A 21069-nucleotide genomic window follows, 5' to 3' on the forward strand; every position below is an offset into this window, starting at 1 on the left:
GAAGTCTTGATTGGTGGGGGGGGGGGGATCAACAGCGGCAGGATTTTTATTTCAAAGGGATGAAAACCCTTTCCAATATCCAGTGGGCGCGCAGTAAACAACAATACACGACTGGTAGATGGATAAAGAGGAAGGATGCAGCCACATTAATTTTGACCTTCCAGCTTTACGCATCCTTGACCTACACGGCAATTTCTAAAGCAAGCAAGCTGCCCCCTTTCCCACTCCCAAAACAAACCAATGGAGAATCAGAAGAACAGCAAATCCCTGCCTTCTCTTTAGGAAGCATTTAGACAATTACAGGATTGGGATGGGGGGGAGAGAAAAGAAGTGAACGTCAAGAAATTCCCAAGATATTTTTTTCTTCATTATTTACTTTCTTCTCTGTTTTATTTGTTTGTTTGGGGATTTCTCATTTCAAAAGTTTTATTTCTTTTAAGGCAAACATTTCATCATTCCTCAATCAGTAAGACATCGAAGTACAATTTTTTGTATGTCAAAATAATTCTAGTTTACCACCAAATTCTTGTCTAGCCTAATATATACCCCTCCCTCCCTCCACCCTCTCCCCCAACCCCCCTCCACCTTCCCCCCCCCCGACTTCCCAGAACCCGTACACGGTATGGATTTCTAATAAACACAGTCTAAAATCTATTGAAAAAAAAAAAGAAATAAAAAAATTAATAACATTCTACATTGACCTTAGCTTCTTCTTGCTGAACCAACTTTAAACAATTTAAATCATTTCTGATCTTAAGCATAGGCTAACTGGAATTTCTTGGTCCCATATTTATTTTGTATATAGTCAATCCATTTTTTCCAGTCTCGTTTATATCTCTCATTTGAATGATCTTTAAGATATGCCGATATTTTAGCCATCTCGGCTAAGTTTGTAACTTTCAATGTCCATTCTTGAGTTGTAGGCAAGTCTTCCTTCTTCCAGTATTGCGCCACCAACAGTCTTGCTGCCATTATTAGATGCAGAATCAGGTTAGTCTCTACCACTGTAAAGTCTGTACATATACCTAGTAAGAATAGCTGAGGAGTAAACTTTATCCTTCTTTTAAAGATATTTTGCATAATCCACCATATTTTTATCCAAAATGCCTTAACCTTTTGGCAGGTCCACCATATATGAAAATATGTAGCATCGAGAGAGCCACATCTCCAACATTTAGGCTGTAAGTTCAGATACGTAGAAGCCAGCTTCTATGGCCTTTTGGCTAAGATCAAGTGTAGTATCTGTTCTTATCAGTTTGGGGCTTTCTCTTAGTCTGAATAATAATAAAAAAATATTCCAAGCAGCACATGAGTGGTTCTCCAGCAATTGAAAAGACATCCTGAGTTCACCAAGAAATGAGCAACCCTGTTCCATGGGCTACCTGCTCATTCCCCCCCCCCCTTCAAAGACTTTTCCTGCCTATGTGGTTAGTACCTAAGCACACAATAGAGAATATAAGTATAGAACAAAAACAGGACGTAATTACATATAGAGAGCTTCTCAACATAGAAAGAGGTGTACCACAGTTAAAGCCTTTGAACATATTAAGAGAGGAAAGGGTAATTCAAACCTAGTTTCAGTATGGACAGTTACAGGCTAGATGGAAAAAAGACCAGAAAATTGGAATCATACAAAATGAGGATAATTTGGTAAAACAAATTAGGGACCAGAGTCAAATGCATATAAAAAGGTTGTGTAATATACTGATAGAAACAGCTTCTGAAACAGAGTTAGTTAAAGATGATAAAATGGGCACAAAACTTTGAAGAACCAATAATGATGGAAACATGAGAAAAGATTTGGGTAAGAAATGTAAAATTTAAGCAAGCTCAGAACTTGAGAGAGAACTTTTATAAGATATTTTATAGATGGCATTTGGATCCCAAAAAGTTAGCTTGTATGAATCCAAATTTACGATCTAACTGCTGGAGATGTGATTGCGTTGATGCTACGTATTATCATATATGGTGGACTTATAAAAAAGTTAAAGCATTTTGGATAAAAATATGGTGGATCATTCAAAATATTTTTTAAAAGAGGATAAAGTTCACTCCCCAGCTGTTTTTGCTAGGTATAATTACAGACTGTACAGTTAGAGAGACTAATCTAATTTTGAACTTAACAACGGCAGCAAGATTGTTGGTGGCGCAGTACTGGAAGAAGGAAGAATTGCCTACTATTCAAGAATGGACGTTAAAAGTAGTAAACTTAGCAGAGATGCCCAAAATCTCAGCATACTTGAAGGACTATTCAGATGAGAAATACAAGCTGGAATGGAGAAAATGGACTGACTACATTCAAAATAAATATTGGACTAAGAAATTTCAATTAGCTTATGAATGAATGAACAAGGAATGTTACAACATATCTAAAGTTAGCTTAATAAAAGGGGAGTTAAAGTACAAGAGGGAGGTAGGATGCTATAGTTAGCTTATGTTAGTGTATGATTGTTAAATGCTTATACCCTGTATTTTGCTCTGGGAAGTCGGGGGAGGGAGGGTTAGGGGGGTAGGGTTGGGGTGGAGGGAGGGAAAGAGAAGGGGAAATATTTGTAAAATCTATTAAAACTCTTTAATAAAAAAAGACTTTTCCTGCAGAAATAAAGTATTTAATTATTGTAGATGTTGCTGCCACCGTTTAAAATACCCTACTCATTTCTGTCTGAAACGAAATAAGACCAGTGAGTGAATATTCTAATTCTTTTGGATGTCTTCAACAAAAATCAAATCATTTATTCCCCCCCCCCAAAAGAAACAATAGAGCTTTCTGTCAAAAGATGTGGAGACTATAGAAAGAGTGCAGAGAAGAGCAACAAAGATGATTGGGGGACTGGAGACTAAAAGATATGAAGAACGGTTGCAGGAACTGGGTATGTCTAGTTTGATGAAAATAAGGACTAGGGGAGACAGGATAGCAGTCTTCCAATTTCTCAGGGGCTGCAACAAAGAAGAGGGAGTCAAGCTGTTTTCCAAAACACCCGAAGGCAGACAAGAAGCAATGGGTGGAAACTAATCAAGGAGAGAAGCAACCTAGAACTAAGGAGAAATTTCCTGACAGTGAGAACAATTAATCAGTGGAACAACTTGCCTCCAGAAGATGTGAATGCTCCAACACTGGACGTTTTTAAGAAGATGTTGGATAACCATTTGTCTGAAGTGGTGTAGGGTTTCTTGCCTAAGCAGGGGGTTGGACAAGAAGACCTCCAAGGTCCTTTCCAATTCTATTATTCTATTCTATTCTGCCTCTACCTTTTGGGGTAACAATACAGCTGCACTGTTCTTCTTATGGGAACAAGCAAAAGAGTCATTGAAAAAAGGCACTTGGTGGCCAATTGTCTGTTCCTTCTTTAACCGGTAGAACTCTCTCATCTTTGAACAGACAACTCAATGAGCAGAAGGTCCAGCTCGCCCATTGTTCTACATTCAAGCCTTGCAGAAATTGTCTAAAAACACATTGATCCCAACTAGGTCAAGGTGGCCCCCTCCAAATTGCAATTAAGCATGGCTCCCATTGTGATCAGGTGCCTTGCTGTGTAGCACACCGTAGCTCTGACTCCAGTTGAGGTTCCCATGCTCCTCTGCCCACAGTAATTGCACCCTGAAAGAACTGCCATCCTGATCACAAAGCTTTTGTTCCTGATGCAATAGGTAACTCATAAGTACTTGCCGCCTTTTGAAAAGGAGAACACATACACAAATACACACACACACACACACAATCTTGCCCCAGCGAAGCTCTGAAGAACTCTTACCAATTATCTGCTTTAGAATAGAATAGAATAGAATTCTTTATTGGCCAAGTGTGATTGGACACACAAGAAATTTGTCTTTGGTGCAAATGCTCTCAGGAAAATAAAATACGTTCATCAAGAATAAAGGATACAACACTTAGTGATAGTCTGGGTTACAAATAAGCTTTCGAATTGTACCAGGAGATGAATTAAAAACAATATAAATGGTTTATTTTTTACTAAATATAAATTTATATTTATATTAAACATAAATATAAATTGTTTGCTGTGATTGGAAAGCATCCCTGAAACTCCTTCTTAGAGTTTGCTCAGTCTAATAAGCAGGAAATAGCCAACTTCTAACTTGCTCACTTAAAAGAGGCATCATCATCATCATCATCATCATCATCATCATCATCATCATCATCCAAATGACTCTCAGGCTAATCAACTGGATTTTGAGTCCAACGAATCAGATCCCAACCTAAAACTCATGGAAGTATTGCTATAAAATGTATGCTGTGCCAAGCAGTATTTTACATAATCACATTCCAATAGGTTTTAAATTTCTAAATATTTGATTATTTTCCCAGGGCATTGCAATCCAAAACATGTGGGTTTTTCTCTCTATATATAATCTCAATCTGTAAATTGGGATATTTGGTTCTTTTCTCTAGTTATTTTTCATCAACTTGACTCTCTTCAGTTATTGTCACGTCAATGAACCACACCTTCTTATGTTTGATAACAGTAATGCTTAAATTATTGCTGTTTCATGATTATTGGTTTTTTTTTTATCCATCAAGGAATGAGAGAGTACAAAGAAGAAACAGGAAAGAACCACATCTTTGGTGTTGTTTGTTTAATATATTGCATCTCCTCTCTTCTGGTATCCTGCAGAGTTCTGCATGCTCCAACGCATTTGAAGAAGGATCTTCTAAAGCATTCTCACGTTCTTTCATAAGCTCACACAAAAAAGAGGAATCGATTCCAAGAAAGAAAAAGAAATATGTGGACATTTCCCCTAGGACAAGGGTGGGCAACCTTAAACACTCAAAGAATCACAAAGGTCCTAACCGGAAGCCCCTTATTCAGTTCTACAGCCAACCAACCAGAAATCCAGTTCCCCCACCATAGAGTCTCCTCCTAGCATGGTGTCCTTTTTCCTCTGCTGATCGGAAGTCCAGTTCCCCCACCATAAAGTATCCTCCTAGCACAGAGTATTTTTTCCTCTGCCAACAGAAGTCCAGTTCCCCCAACATAGAGTCTCCTCTTAGCATGGCATCCTTTTTCCTCTGCCAACCAGAAGTCCAGTTCCCCCATCATAGAGTCTCCTCTTAGCATGGCATCTTTTTTTCCTATGCCAACCAGAAGTCCAGTTCCCTCACCATAGAGTCTCCTCCTAGCGCGGCGTTCTTTTTCCTCGACCTGTCCTAAATGAAAGCCCTATCAATTGGATTTGTAGATCCGACCGGCAACAGGGAGCCTCAACAGAGGGATGAAAGGGCCACATGCAGCTCCAGAGCCACGGGTTGCTGACCCCTGCCCTAGGACTCCTAGGATGGAAGCTTTATCAGAATAGGAAAATCAGATCAGATCCAAAGTCCAAATCATCAAGCATTTTGTGTCCCCCGTAGAAGATTAAAAAAAGGAAATTCACAAAGATGGAAGGACATAGATTGATGGACTGGATTGAATGATCAGTTACCTGCCATCAACTGGATGCCAATTCTTACTAACCACAGAGAACTTTAGGATGATCTATCTATCCCAACCTGGCCTTCAGGTCTTCCATCACTGCTCTAATCTAGTCCATCCATGTTGCTACTCATCATCATCATCTTTCTTTCCTTCCATTTTCCCAGCATTGTGGGTTTCTCAAGGGAGCTGGATCTTGCACAATGAGTCCAAAAACAGGATCATTTATGCCTCTCAAGGGAACACTCTGATTGATTTCCTCTATTATCTCCTCCAACGCAGCCTTCAGAAGCTTCAATGATACTCTTCCTAACCTGCTTCTTTAGGATTCAAGCAGAAGGTCCTGCCATCTTCAGGCGCTTCCAAGCTACTCTGATTTCAGGGAGGTTCTATCTTCTCCAGAGGGAAGGAAAATTGGAGATGACCAGAAAAGGGAAGGAAGTCATTTGAGAAAGAGAGAGACAGACAGACAGACAGAAAGTGAGAGACAGAGACAGAGACAGAGACAGACAGACAGAGAGAGACAGAGAGACACACAGAGAGAGAGACAGAGAGACAGAGAGACAGGCAGACAGACAGACAGACAGAGAGCGAGAGACAGAGAGATTTCAATCTGGAAAATCTGAGCCTTGAACACACCACTTTACTAAACAGCAGATGATCTTCCATTGGAGGAATGTAAGTTATAGGATGGTCATCGGTTAGAGTTGCAGGATTTCTACACAGCAGCTGAAGGTAGATTAATGTGTTGGGGTATTTTACTTGTGAAGCTGACCGGAGTGACCTATAAACTAATTAAATAATAAATAAGTAGATCAATAAAGGTCCCCGAGACTTTTTTTTTTGCAAAAATTATGATTTGATATAATTGAAAAGAAAACGTCTTGCATGCAGAGGGCAATATTTTCTCTTTGTTCCTGTGCGCAAGATGGATGGTGTGGACTGGCTGATCTGCCACAGAGACATGGATCAGCCTTAGAGTTGGGTCTAACAGTCTCCAGGCTGGGAGACACTCCAGCCATAAATCTACGGGCAGTGATTCCACCCTGACTGTGTCTACACTTTTGATTTACTCAGCAATTAAAGGGAAGAAAAGGCATAATTGGGTGGTGACATGATCCTGCCTTTGACCCACAGCAGAATGACACAATGGGGCTAATGAATCTGATCAGAGAAAGGCAAATAAATCAAGTCAGCCTCCAACTGGTGGGGAGAACAAAATTATTACCTCTAGCCCCCCAGGGACGGCCAAACTCTTCATCCCTGGGGGATTTCAGTTCACAAAAAAAATCAAGTGAGGAAGGCATGTTTGCAGTGGCCAAAGCTGAAGCTCTAAGTATTTTCTTTCTTCCTTGTTCCAAATTCCTGAAATCTGAAGGATTAACTTGTAAAGGCTTGATGGAATTAAGCCGAAGATCAAGGATGAAGGACCCCTTCTCCTCTCTTAGTGCTTTTTGAGTTCTGAGTAACTTTGCATGATTTTAGAGAAAGAAGATCTTCTTCATCCATAACTTTCAGATATATTGGACAAAAGGTCCCACCATTTCCCAGCTGGTGGCTAATAGCATCTTGTCTCTGAGAGCAGGAGGCATGCCAGGATAGGAGAAAATAGTTTATAGTTTTATTGATTTTGTATGCCGCCCACTCCCAAAGGACTCCGGGCAGCTTACAATAAAACAAGGGAGGGGGATAATAGACAAAACAACATATTAAAATATACAAGTCACAATTTCCGAGGGGCTGGATATTTTGAGAGCCCCCCGGCCTGCTGGAGCAGCCAGGACTTAACGGCTTTGCGGAAGGCCGGGAGGGTAGTAAGGGTCCAGAACTCCACGGGGAGATCGTTCCAGAGGGCTGGAGCTGCGACAGAGGGCTCTCCCCCAGGGAGTCGCCAGCCGGCATTGGCTGGCAGATGGGATCCGGAGGAGACCTAACTTGTGTGATCTAATCGGTCTATGGGAGGTGATCGGCAGGAGGCGGTCTCTCAGATACCCAGGTCCGATGCCATGAAGGGCTTTATAGGTAACGACCAGCACCTTGAAGCGAATCCGGAGACTAATGGGTAACCAGTGCAGCTCGCGGAGGATAGGTGTGACGTGGGTGTACCTGGGTGCACCCACGATCGCTCGCGCAGCTGCGTTCTGGACCAGCTGGAGTCTTCGAACACTCTTCAAGGGCAGCCCCATGTAGAGTGCGTTACAATAATCATATCTGAATATGTTGAGCAATTGAGTAATCTACTTAAAGTATTTGAAGGTCTTTTGTTTTTTGCAAATTCAACACCGGCTGGGGAAAGGAGAAGGAGAATGGGTGAAGGGGGGAAAGTGAAAGTGAAGGAGAGCACCCCAACTTCTCATCCTTGTCCCTTACAGCACTGATTATGTTAGCTAGTGGGGTAATGAAATCTCTGCAACAAAACAACCTGAGTGCATCAGGTTCCTCCTCCTCCTCCTGCATGCTACAACCACCCCTCCCTTTTAGCACTGATGATGTTACCTGGTTGGGTCATTAAATGTCTGCAAGAAAACCACTGTACCCATGGATACCGCTGGTCTAATATTTGCCCCGTTAAGCTAATGCGGCTGAAGGTAGATTTGAATATGAATCTCCTAATTCTTAACCCAGCATCCTAACCACTGGCTCACACAGTCCAGAAAACCCAAGGGTTTTTATAGAGAGGAAGCCCCACATGGTTTGAATTTTAGGGCTGCCCCCATGTGGCAGTCTGCCCCTATTGCTAGATTGATGTCACCACCAGCGCCCACTTTTTTTTTTGGCTCTGAAGCAACCAATCAGAAGTAAATTCTGGTTCCCATGTATCCCATTTCAATTATTATAATCCGCCTACAGCCTTTCTTGAAGTCAAGGAGTGTCCCTTATCTCATTGGCTGGACTCTGGTCCCGAAACCTAGAAAACTGAGACGTTGAGTCCCAAGTTCTCACCTAGGAGCCAGGAATGAGGTAGATCAAGATCAAGGTCTGGGAAGATCAAGTCAACCAAGGTAGGAGGGAAAACATATTATATATGCAGGAGAATGAGGCCAACTTCACCCCAGGAATGTAGGCAACGGATTCCCCTAACCAACATCTCTGTCCATGGAAGGTCATGGTCCAAAAGTTGCATTTTTCTGCTCCATGTTTTGCAGTGTACTTAATTGGGAGGACTTCTTGGAGTTGTAAGGTGATAAAAATACTGATGAGTGTCCTGTAAAAGTGATAGAACAGCATTGGGGCTGGAATCATTGGGCCTGTGCCCAGGTCATGTTTCTCTAAGGATGTCAGGTTCTAATCTTCAAAGCCTCCTAATCTTATTTTCAGATCCTTGTTTCTCCTATTCGTTCATTCTTTGTCTGCGGTTTGTTGTGTATTGAGTCTGGAAAAAAAGGGCAGTCGGGAAAGCTAGAAGAAAACGGGCAAGAAAAAATATGTAATTGTTGTCAAAAGGTTGCAAGAGTTACTATTCAGCTCAACCGGGAGAAACAAGGCTGGAAAGAATAGAAGAGAAGGAGAAGGAGAAGGAGAAGGAGAAGAAGAAGAAGAAGAAGAAGAAGGAGAAGAAGAAGAAGGAGAAGAAGAGAAGAAGAGTGGGAAGGGATCTTGGAGGTCTTCTAGTCCAACCCCCTGCTTAGGTAGGAGACCCTATGCCATTTCAGACAAATGGCTGTCCAACATCTTCTTTAAAACTTCCAGTGTTGGGGCATTCCCAACTTCTGGAGGCAAGGTGTTCCACTGATTAATTGTTTTCACTGTCAAGAAATTTCTCTTTAGTTTTAAATTGCTTCTCTCCTTGATTAGTTTCCACCCATTGCTTCTTGTCCTAGCCTCAGGTGCTTTGGAGAATAGTTTGACTCCCTCTTCTTTGTGGCAGCCCCTGAGATATTGGGACACTTCTATCATGTCTCCCCTAGTCCTTCTTTTCATCAGACTAGCCATGCCCAGTTCCTGCAACCGTTCTTCATAGGGTTTAGCCTCCAGTCCCCTAATCATCTTTGTTGCTCGTCTCTGCACTCTTTCTAGAGTCTCCACATCTTTATATTAAATGAATAGCTGATGGAACCCACCATAATGGGCAAGCAAGTCATCATTGTCCTTGTTATAATCTATTTTGGTTCCTATGTTCCTTTTTCATTAGGACGTTGTATGTTTTTTTTTTAATAAATGAAAAGGGAGTTGGAATTCACCAATTATTCAAGTAAAATTACTGTGCCCTTCCTTTGCTACGTCAAAGAACTGCTCCTATTGAGAAGGCATTGAAAGATATTTTAACGAACTGCATCAGTTCTTCGCTAATCCGTTGCTTAAAAAAAAAAAATGCAAAGAGGCCCTCAAATAGCATCAATTGAGAAGTGGCACTGAAGAATTGAGAACTGATTGTAAAATCCGTGATCTTTTGTTCTCTCTTCGATGTTGGTCAAAACTCTGCTGGATCCTACTTAAGTCATCACCTATTTCTCTCACATAGATGCTATGCTGGGAGCATTTTAAACTCACTTTTAATGTAAAAACTGTTTTTTAACACGGTAAAGGATTTATGCAAATGCATGCACCTTTAAGAGAATCCTTTCAAATATCTACAATAGATCTTTTTGTAAAGATATTAGATAAAATGTACTCTCTCTTCTACGAGTTCAAAGGTTCTTTCCTTCCTACCACGAAATTAGAAGGATCAGAAGCTGCACTTAGTTAAGGAAAGTAGGGGAAGGCGGGTGGTTGTTTTCTTTACACCTACTTTGTGTGTGTGTGTGTGTGTGTGTGTGTGTGTGTGTTTTTGCATGAATTTAGCTAACAATCTTTATGCAGGATTAATGCCACTGTAATGAAAAGAGCGAAATCACTCCTATTATTGTATGGAATTGAATATCAATTGGGCTGGTATTTTTTTTCCGACTTACCAACTGTAAATTATCATCCTCCTATTTATGCAGGAAAATGCACAACAAATATTTACATGCGTTGCTGTGCACACATTTCAAACATAAGAATTTTTGCATTCTATTTTCATAGGGTGCCATTTGGGGCAAGGAATTGTTTTTTTTTCCCCCTGCAGGATAAAAAAAAATGCTTATATCATTGGGTCTGTAATTCTTGAAAACGTGCAGCCTTTTCCTTAATAATAACTCGGAGGATGGGGTCCTTGCAAGGTGATGGAACAATACCATAATTTAATTCAGGTGCCTTAGTAGTAAACAGTAACAGAGTTGGAAGGTACCTTGGAGGTCATCTAATCCAACCCCTTGCTCACACAGGAGACCTGGACTAGGGATTCAAACTGCCAAACTGCCGACCTTTCTGATCGATAAGCTCAGTGTCTTAGCCACTAAGGGGACTATTGTTTTTGCTGAAATAAATTAACTTACCAAATATTTTTGGCATGTGCAGATCTAGCAATGCTTCCAGTTTTGGACACCACAATACTGAGACTCTAGAAAGAGTGTAGAGAAGAGCAACAAAGATGAATAGGGGACTGGAGGCTAAAACATATGAAGAACAATTGCAGGAATTGGGTATGTTTAGTTTGATTAAAAGAAGGACTAAGGGAGACAGGATAGCAGTGTTCCAATATCTCAGGGGCTGCCACAAAGAAGAGGGAGTCAAGCTATTCTCCAAAGCACCCGAGGGCAGGACAAGAAGCAATGGGTGGAAACTAATCAAGGAGAGAAGCAATTTAGAACTAAGGAGAAATTTCTTGACAGCAAAAACAACTAATCCGTGAAACAGCTTGCCTCCAGAATTTGTGGTCTTCCATGACTGGAGGTTTTTAAGAAGAGATTGGCCAACCCCTGGTCTGGAATGGTATAGGGTTTCCTGCTTGAGCAGGGGGTCGGACTAGATGACCTCCAACGTCCCTTCCAACTCTGTCACTCTGTTCAATGGGAACAAAAAGTGTGCTTTTGCAATTCGCTACCCAACACGTTTAAAAAGCAATGTCATTCAGGTGCATTTATATTCTGCATCTATTTTGGCAGGTTTGAAATTGGTATGTTGTTCTAAAATTTCCTGATCAACCCGATTTCTCATCCGCCGCTAACCTGTTTTGCACCCAAAGATGGATTCTGTTTATATCTTTCGGGCTCTTATTTCCAACGGATATGACTTTAGTCTATAATCTTAAGCACAGAGGGATTTCATTTGTCAAATGAAACAGCTAGTGGAAAGCAATCTTAAGTACATTTATTCAAAAGAAATCCCAATACGTTGTGAGGAAGCTGGAGGTTTTTCTTTCTTTTTTTTAGCCCTGCCGTTTGCTAGAAACTGATCATTTCTTCCTCGTTGAAAACAATCAGAGGGGAAGGCAATTATGCTCCTCCCCTCCCCGCCAGAGATTTTTTTAATGCACTTTATTCTTGCTTTACTTTCCAGATTGCAAGATGTCCCCAATGTGGCTTCTGGAGACATTGGTTGTCATGCTCTGTAAGTACCGTTTTCTTGGATTTTAAATATTTTTGGGGAATAAGTAAGCGAGTTCCTCAAAATCATTGATGATTCGTGTCTATGGAGATCCTCAGTCATCCAGGTCATGGTTGTCCCTAAAGGTGCTTCTCTCCCCCCCCCCCCATAGTGGCTCAGGGGCTAAGACGCTGAGCTTGTCGATCAGAAGGTCAGCAGTTCAGCAGTTCGAATCTCTAGGGCCGCGTAACGGAGTGAGCTCCCGTTACTTGTCCCAGCTTCTGCCAACCTAGCAGTTTGAAAGCAAGTAAAAATGCAAGTAGACAAATAGGAACCACCTTCGGTGGAAAGGTTGAAGCATTCCGTGCGCCTTTGGCATTTAGTCATGCAGGCTACATGACCACAGAGACGTCTTTGGACAGCGCTGGCTCTTCGGCTTTGAAACGGAGATGAGCACCGCCGGCTAGAGTCGGGAATGACTTTGCACATACGTGCGAGGAAGAACCTTTTTTCCCCAAGAGACAACTAGACTTTCTGGATTTTCTTAGAAGATGTTTCGCTTTCCATCCAAGAAGCTTCTTCACCTCTGACTTCCATTCCCCACCATCCCATCTGAGCTGAAGAAGCTTCTTGGATGAGAAGCGAAACGTCTTCTAAGAAAAAACTGAACATCCAGTTGCCTCTTGAAAAAAAAGAAAGGACTTTGGGGACATGGATGATTTATCTTACTCGGTTTACCCAAACTTAATGACCCCTTGTTCAGCTGTCGTTCAAACTTGTGATGGTGCTGTGCGAGGGATACTTCCAACTGGTGTTGAGATTTCCAGCTGTCACGGCATTCTCATGGTCATATAGTCACCGTTTACTGGAAATCCATATGGAAGCCAGCAGGATCTCACAAAAGCTAACCATATAACACCCTCACTTAATGACAGCAATGGGATTTGCTTAACGGGAGTACCAGAATAGCTATTGCTATGCTGTATGGCAGTGGTGGGATTCAGCCAGTTCGCACTTATTCGGGAGAACCAGTTGGTAACTTTCTAAGCAGTTCGGAGAGACGGTTGTTGGGAAGAAATCTCCTTTTGTTTTTCCCCACTTTACAGGGCTAATCCTATAAGGAAGGCAGGAAGGAAACATTCTGGTGTTGTTTCTAGCCTAATCTTTATTGCCCTGCTTACAGAAACTGCCTCTCCAGTTAACCCTTATTACATTGTAACAGCTAAGGTGAAGCGCCCATCGACCTGAGTGACCTTGAGTTGGCCACACCCACCCAGTCACATGACCACCGAGCCCCACCTACCCAGATGGTCATTAGGGCAGAGAACCGGTTGTTAAATTATTTGAATCCCACCACTGCTGTATGGTTACCTAAAACCATACATTTTGACCATGTCATTTAGCGATAGAAATTCCAGTTGTTGTTAACTAAGGAATACCTGTAAGAATTCATGGGAAACAAGGCAGGCAAAATCGTGGTACATTGTGCTAACAGTGGACCATGGGAAAGCAAAACAAAGTGTATTATGGGTCACATACACATATTTCAGTATTGAAATATGAACACTGAAAATTAAACAGAAAGAGGATGTAGAATATTATCATACATGGAGTTTATTTTACCAATGGTTGGGAAAAAAAGAGGATAGGGATTAAGAATGTACTTCGTATTGTTAAGCAAATGAAATATCCGGACAACACAATGTTTATTAAACACTAAGAAATGGATTTAATAGAAAAATCGCAATTCTGCACCAAATTTCTGTTGCTCAGGGAGGCAGTTGTGCAGTGAGTTTTGCCCCATTTTACGACCTTTCTTGCCTCAATGGTTCAGTGAATCACTGCAGTTGTTAACTTAGTAACCCGGTTGCTAAGTGAATCGGGCTTCCCCATTGACTTGGCTTGACAGGAGGTCGTAAAAGGGGATCGCACAACCCCAGGACACTGAAACTTCCATATGTAGGAGCCAGTTGCCATCATATGAAATCTGATCACGTGATCAGGGGGATGCTGCAATGGTGATGTGAAAAAAATAACCGCAAGTCACTTTTTCCAGTGCCGTTCTAACTTTTTTTTTTAATGAAAATTTTGAAAAACAAAATATTACAAATACTTTCTTCCCTCCCCTCCCCCTCCCCTCCCCCCCAAACTCCCCCCCCCCGACTTCCTAGAACCAATACAGGGTATAAATCTTTAACAAAAACAATCTAAAATACACTTAAAAAGAAAAAAAAGATAGTTAATAACATCTTTCAATTGAGTTTTAGCTCCTCCTTGCTAGACTAGCTCTAGACAATTTACATCATTCCTGGTCTTTAATCATAAGCTATCTGAAATTTCTTAGTCCCATATTTATTTTGAGTGTAGTCAGTCCATCTTTTCCACTCCAGTTTATATCTCTTATTTGAATGGTCCTTAAGATATGGAGATATTTTAGCCGTTTATTACTTTCAATTTCCATTCTTGAATCGTAGGCAAATCTTCCTTCTTCCAGTATTGTGCCACCAACAATCTAGCTGCAGTTATTAAATGCAAAATCAAATTAATCTCCACAACTGTACAATCAGTAATTATACCTAACAAAAATAACTGAGGGGTAAACTTTATTCTTTTTTTAAGAATATTTTGCATAATCCACCACATTTTTATCCAAAATGCTTTAACCTTTTTGCAAGTCCACCATATGTGAAAATATGTAGCATCCACACAATCACATCTCCAGCGTTTAGGTTGTAAATTCGGATACATAGAAGCCAGTGCCGTTCTAGCTTTGAACAGTCACTAAATGATTGATTGTAAGTAAAGTAAACTCCCACTTGAACATTAGCTTAGCTGCCAGCTTGCACTAATCTGTGTGCAATAGCACTTAGACTTATATACCGCTCACAGTGCTTTCCAGCCAGAGGTGGGTTCCTGCCAGTTCTAACCTCTTCTATAGAAGAGGTTCCACAAATCTACAGTGCTGTTTAGAACCGGTTCCAGCTCCCTCCCCCCCACCGCCCGTCCGCACATCATCAAGATGAAGAGCGAGAGGAGGAATTCTGGGAGTTGAAGTCCACAAGTCTTAAAGCTTTCAAATTTGAACACCCCTGGGGTTTTTTTCTAAAGGGTTAGGGGTGCAAGGGTCTTGTAACTTGACAGCTTTAAGACTTGCATGCTTCAAATGCCAGAGTTCCTGAGCCAACATGACTGGAGGAGGAATTCTGGGAGTTGAAGTCCACAAGTCTTAAAGCTGTCAAGTTTGATCACCCCTGGGTTTTATTTTTCTAAAGGGTTAGGGGTGCAAGGGTCTTGTAACTTGACAGCTTTAAGACTTGTGGACTTCAAATGCCAGAGTTTCTGAGCCAACATTTTGGTTGCTAAGCAAGAGCGTTGTTAAGTGAGTTTCACCACATTTTACAAGTTGGCCATGCTCACCCGGTCACATGACTGGCAAGCCACTCCCACCCAGTCACAAAGCCAGCAAGCCACTCCCACAAAGCAGGCCACACCTACAGAAAAGGTTCTAAAAAAGTTTGAAACCCACCACTGTTTCCAGCCCTCTCTAAGCGGTTTACAGAGTCTGCCTCTTTCCCCCAACAATCTGGGTCCTCATTTTAGTCCCTCGGAAGGATGGAAGGCTGAGTCAACCTTGAGCCTGGTGGGATTCGAACTGCCAAATTGCAGGCAGCCGGCAGTCAGCAGAAATAGCTATTTTGACAGCCAACCTTAGCAATGCTTCTTCAGGCCTTCCACGTTTGGTAAATTCTGGCCTTCCACACCTTGGGAACAGGATTTCTAGAGTACTCTTACTGGAATCTTAGGGTGATATAGCCAAGGATGAGGAATGGCACCAGGGGTGGGATTCAGCCATTTTGGACTGGTTTGGGCAAACTGATGTTAATTTTACGTCTGGTTCGGCGAACTGATAGTTCCGATGACTGGCCAAGTTTTGGAAACTCAGCTGCACTGGTAAGAAGGAGAAGGAAGGAAAATGAACGGATGGACCCTTATCATCTTAAGGCAGGCAGCAACCAGAGGCTAATTTTTACCAAGTCTGTGTAAATAGCACGAAAGCACCAAATATTTGTTCCTTAATATATTCCAGCAATTCAGTAAATCAAAAATTGCAGCTCTATCCGGTATGCAAATACGTTGTTGTCCCGGCGATGAATATGTCTTTTTTCTCCCTCCTTTTTATAACGTTGCCTGCTCCACCACCTGGCAAAGCAAATCCTTTTCTTCCCCAGCTCCGTATAATGGAGGCCGTCTAAGGGGAATGAAATAAAATGTTAATTCAGAATTATTTAATTCAGAATCATTTTAATTTGCTTTTCAGTCTGAATTAGATATAAATAGGGTTCACTCCCCTCCCCGCCACCCTTTTTTTAACATTACACAAATTACATCCGTACTGATTTCTGTGGAGGGCATTAGCATTTTAATCAGCCGTGCCATACTGTATCTGGCAGTCCAGCTACAACTCAAGGTGTATTGATTTTTCTTTTCTTTTTTTCCTTTGAAAAAAAATCACATTCTCCATGAACATAAATGAGGAATGTTGGTGGGGGAAATTGTAGTCCTATGTAGCAGCCCAATGGCATCTCTTTACACTTTGAAACTTCCAGAGTATTTCTATCCTGACAGCAGCGTTGCCCCCCCCTCCCCCCCAAATATCATCTGTGAAGGGACACAGTGACTCAGTGGCTAAGACGCTGAGCTTGTCAATCAGAAAGTTCAGTGGTTCAAATTCCTAGCGCCGTGTAATGAAGTGAACTCCTGTTACTTGTCCCAGCTTCTGCCAACCTAGCAGTTCGAAAGCACGTAAAAATGCAAAATAGGGACGAGTTTGGTGGGAAGGTAACAGCGTTCGGTGTGCCTTCGGTGGTTAGTCATGCCAGCCACATGACCACAGAGACGTCTTCAGACAGCGCTGGTTCTTGGGCTTTGAAAGGGAGATGAGCACCCTCCCCTAGAGTCGAGAACGACTAGTGCCTATGTGCGAGGGGAACCTTTACCTTTACCTTATCGTCTATAATTTGTTTCTTTTCTAGTATTGCTGCCTCCGATGAGCTCTCATCCTGATCCATGCCACGAAATCAAGTGTGGGAATGGATATGTTTGCCGAGTTACCCACAACCAGGCGGAGTGTTTTCCAGAGCCTCAGTCCTGCAATTCTGTCCGATGCCAAGAAGGGACGCTCTGTGCCATAGTCGATGGCTTGCCCAGATGTGTCCCTTACCCGTCTTCTTGTCATCAGGTCCAGTGTAAAGAAGGGACAATTTGCAGCCTGACAGACGGCTTCCCCAAATGCGTGCCTGTGCCGCAATCCTGTGCCGCCGTCCAGTGCAAAGAAGGCACCATCTGTGCCATTATTAACAGTTGGCCTCAGTGCATTCCAAGGCCCAAGTCTTGCCAAAACACGCCGTGCAACCCGGGAATGGTGTGTGAACTCATTAATGGCTGGCCACAATGTGTGCCCCACCTGGCTTCCTGTCGCAGCCTCCACTGCAAAGATGGGACCAAATGCCAGATCGTGCACGGCCAGGCACAGTGCATTCCAGCATCTGCCTCGTGCAGTGAGATCCTGTGTGAGAGAGGAGCCATGTGTGAGATGGTCGATGGCCAAGCCAGGTGTGTCACGCTGCCATCCTCCTGCCTCCACGTTGAATGCAAGCAAGGGACCATGTGTGATATGGTCGATGGGTGGCCAAAATGCATCCCGAGTCCAACTTGCAAAGTTTTAAATTGCGAAGCTGGTACCAAATGCAAGATGGTGAATCACCTGCCCAGGTGCTTGCCTATCCCTTCCTCCTGTGACCAAATTCACTGCAGGCCTGGGTCCGTATGTGAGCTGGCAGATGGTCAGCCCACGTGTGTGCCCATCCCGCCCTCTTGCCACAAGATCCGTTGTGAAGAAAGAATGCTCTGCGAGATCCTTGAAGGGCTCCCCAGATGTGTGCCTGCCATCACCTCCTGTAACAACGTACAGTGCCCGACAGGAACCATCTGTGAAATGATCAACAGTTGGCCCACGTGTAGGCCTCGCCCACACTCCTGTGAGAGCATTGTGTGCAAGAATGGAACGGCCTGTGACATCGTCAACGGCTGGCCGACTTGTATTCCAGTTGTGCCAACAACTTGTGCGGCCATTGTTTGCAGAGAGCAAGCTGTGTGCAAAATGGTGAACGGCGTACCAACCTGCATACCCATCCCACTGTCTTGTGACAGATATATATGCAGAGAGGGAACAATTTGTGAGGTTGTCCATGGATGGCCCACGTGCATACCTTTGGCATCTTTGTGTCAGAAAATAGAGTGTGCGCCAGGCTCTGTTTGTAACATAATTGATGGCTGGCCTAAATGTGTCCCGGCCCCACCTACTTGTGACCAGCTTCAATGTAAAAGAGGAACCATCTGTGACAAAGTAAATGGCCTCCCTGCATGCGTTCCACAACTTCACTCTTGTGAGCACACCTATTGCCAACAAGGGACCGTTTGTGAAATTGTGGACGAGCGGCCCAGATGTGTTCCAATCCCCGCATCCTGCGACAAAATCCACTGCAGACCAGGGACCACTTGCAAAATAATCGATCACTGGCCTCGGTGTATTCCCATCCCACCTACCTGTGACAAACTGCGCTGCAAAGATGGCAGCGTTTGTGAAATTATTGATGATTGGCCCATGTGCATGCCGACTCCGGCTTCCTGTGATAAAATCGAGTGCAAGGAAGGAACTGTTTGTGAATTAGTTGATGATTGGCCCAGATGTAGCCGAATGTTGAACTCTTGTGAAAAAGTCCACTGTCAGGAAGGGACCAAATGTGAAATACACAATGGGCTTCCAAAATGCATTTCCGTATCCCTGTCCTGCAACAATTACCGTTGCAAAGAAGGGTTCATTTGTCGGATTGATGAGGGTTGGCCAAAATGCTTTCCCAACCGTTCTCCTTGTGAAAAACTCAACTGCAGTGCAGGAACCGTATGTGAGACACTTCAAGGGCAGCCCAGATGCATCCCCATCACCACCTCCTGCGCTAACGTCATCTGCACGGAAGGAACCGTTTGTGAAATCATCCATGGTTGGCCCAAGTGTGTTCCCATCTCACCCGCTTGTGCAAACCTCAAATGCAGTGAAGGGACTGTGTGTGAGATATATGATGGGCATCCGAAATGCCTCCCCATCTCACCTTCTTGTAACCATTTTCAGTGCACCTCTGGAACTGTTTGTGTAATGAGCCAGGGTTGGCCCAAATGTGTCCCTGTCACACTCTCTTGTGAGCACTTCAAATGCAGTGAAGGAACTGTGTGCAAGATATACGAAGGGCAACCAAAATGCCTTCCTAGATCCTTCTCTTGTCACCAATTCCATTGTAAGAGCGGAACAGTGTGCCAAATACACAACGGCTGGCCACAGTGCGTTCCGATTCCCTCTTCTTGTGGAAATGCCAGTTGCAGCGTTGGGACCACGTGCCAAATGGTTTCTGGCTTGCCCCGGTGTCTTCCTACGTCACTGTCATGTGATCAGTTCACCTGCCCTGAAGGAAGTGTTTGCAAAATGGTTGATAACTGGCCAAGATGCCTTCCTATCCTGTCCTCTTGCGATAGCTCAAACTGCCAGGAAGGTACTGTTTGTGAGATAGTCAACGGATCGCCAACTTGCGTCTCAGTTCCATCTTCCTGTGACAGAACCGTCTGTAGTCAAGGGATGGCATGCCAGATGGTGAATGGTTGGCCAACCTGTGTTCCAGCATCTTCGACGCTTTGTGCTTCTATGCAATGTCAAGTGGGAACTGTGTGTCAACTCGTTGGTGGAAGCCCACAATGCGTTCCCAGCACACCATCCTGTAGCCAGTTTCAATGTCCTGCTGGGACTATTTGTGACATGGCCAGTGGATGGCCCAGATGCGCTCCTGTGCCAACTTCCTGCGAAAACGCCCATTGTCAAACTGGGACTATTTGTCAAGTTATAAATGGTTGGCCCCAATGCGTGGCCCCTACCCATTCATGCCAGACAATTCAATGCTGGGAAGGGACTGTTTGTAGAATGGTGGACGGTTCACCTAGATGTTTTCCTCCTGTATCTCACCAAGCGATATGTTGGGCCTCTGGTCAGCCCCATTATCACACGTTTGATGGACGCAGCTTTGATTTCCAAGGTACCTGCACTTATACAGTGGCTAAGACTTGCCATACCAGCTCCAACCTGCCATTCTTCCACATCTTCACCAAGAGCCAGAAGAGTTTCCCTTTCTCTTTCATCAATCAGGTCACCATCACCATCTACAACTCCAGCATCACCATGATCAAGCATGAGTATGGCCTTGTCAGAGTAAGAACCCTCATTATTCCTTTCTCCCTTTTTCTTTTCTTTTCTCCCTTTCTCGTCTTCTCTTCGTTTCGTTATTTATTTTTTAGTTATTCAAATATCGCATTTCTTAACTGCCCAATGTTCTCAGTTAACATTGAGAAAGTGCTGATGGCTTAACTTCAGCTGTCCCCAATAATAATTATGCTCATGAGAGACAAAAGAAAGCAGGTAAAACACATTTTTGGGCAGCTGGGTCAGTGTTGAAAGTTGGTAATCTAATAATTATACAACCTTTGGAATCTTCCATATGCCAGAACAGACAATAGGACATTACTCTAAATCAGGTGTGTCAAACTCAGTTTCATTGTGAGCTGCATCAGGGTTGTGTTTGACCTTGGGGAGGTTGATGGGCATGGCCATGGGGGCATGGCCAGCTCAACATCACTCATATTGGGATGCTTGTGATGGTCCAAGTGCTCTGCCAGTGAAAACATGCGCCCAAGCTCCGTTTTGCGCTGCAATAGCCTCCTGCAACCATCTGCCAGGGAAAAGGGAGCTCAGGAGAACCACCCATGGCCCTTCCAAACTCAGTTTTTGCTGGCAGAGGCACCGTGGGCCGGTCCTTCACTGTTTCCAGGGCAGCCTGGTGGGCCAGATCTAAGCACCCTGAAAGCTGGATGCAGCCCCCGGGCCTTGAGTTTGACACCCCTGCTCTAAGCCATTAAAAAGTACATGGCTTTAGACCAAGAGTGTCCAATCTATAGTTGTCCTTGGGAAATTTAAGACTTGTGGACTTCAACTCCCAGAATTCCTCAGCCGGCCATTCTGGGAATTGAAATCCACATGATTGGACATGCCTGGCATAGAACCAAGTAGTTGCGGGCTGGATTTATGGTTTTCTGTTTTAGTGTCTAGGCAATTGTGTCATCTTATATTGTCTTCCTGTCCTACACAGGAAGGTCC

General features: G+C 43.3%; 1 protein-coding gene and 1 pseudogene across 1 annotated transcript in view; both read left to right on the plus strand.

The window, feature by feature from the left end:
- LOC116515603 (IgGFc-binding protein-like) overlaps positions 1–21069 on the plus strand; it is a 55045-nt gene that overhangs the window by 7830 nt on the left and 26146 nt on the right. The window contains exons 2-3 of the mRNA XM_032227725.1: positions 11790–11840; positions 16850–20127. Coding sequence (XP_032083616.1) covers positions 11790–11840; positions 16850–20127 — 3329 coding nt within the window. The remainder of the gene's footprint in view (positions 1–11789; positions 11841–16849; positions 20128–21069) is intronic.
- On the plus strand, positions 1203–1310 carry LOC116516268 (annotated as a pseudogene).

This window comes from Thamnophis elegans, chromosome 12 (genome assembly GCF_009769535.1).
Source record: "Thamnophis elegans isolate rThaEle1 chromosome 12, rThaEle1.pri, whole genome shotgun sequence".
NCBI classification, from domain to species: Eukaryota; Metazoa; Chordata; class Lepidosauria; order Squamata; family Colubridae; genus Thamnophis; species Thamnophis elegans.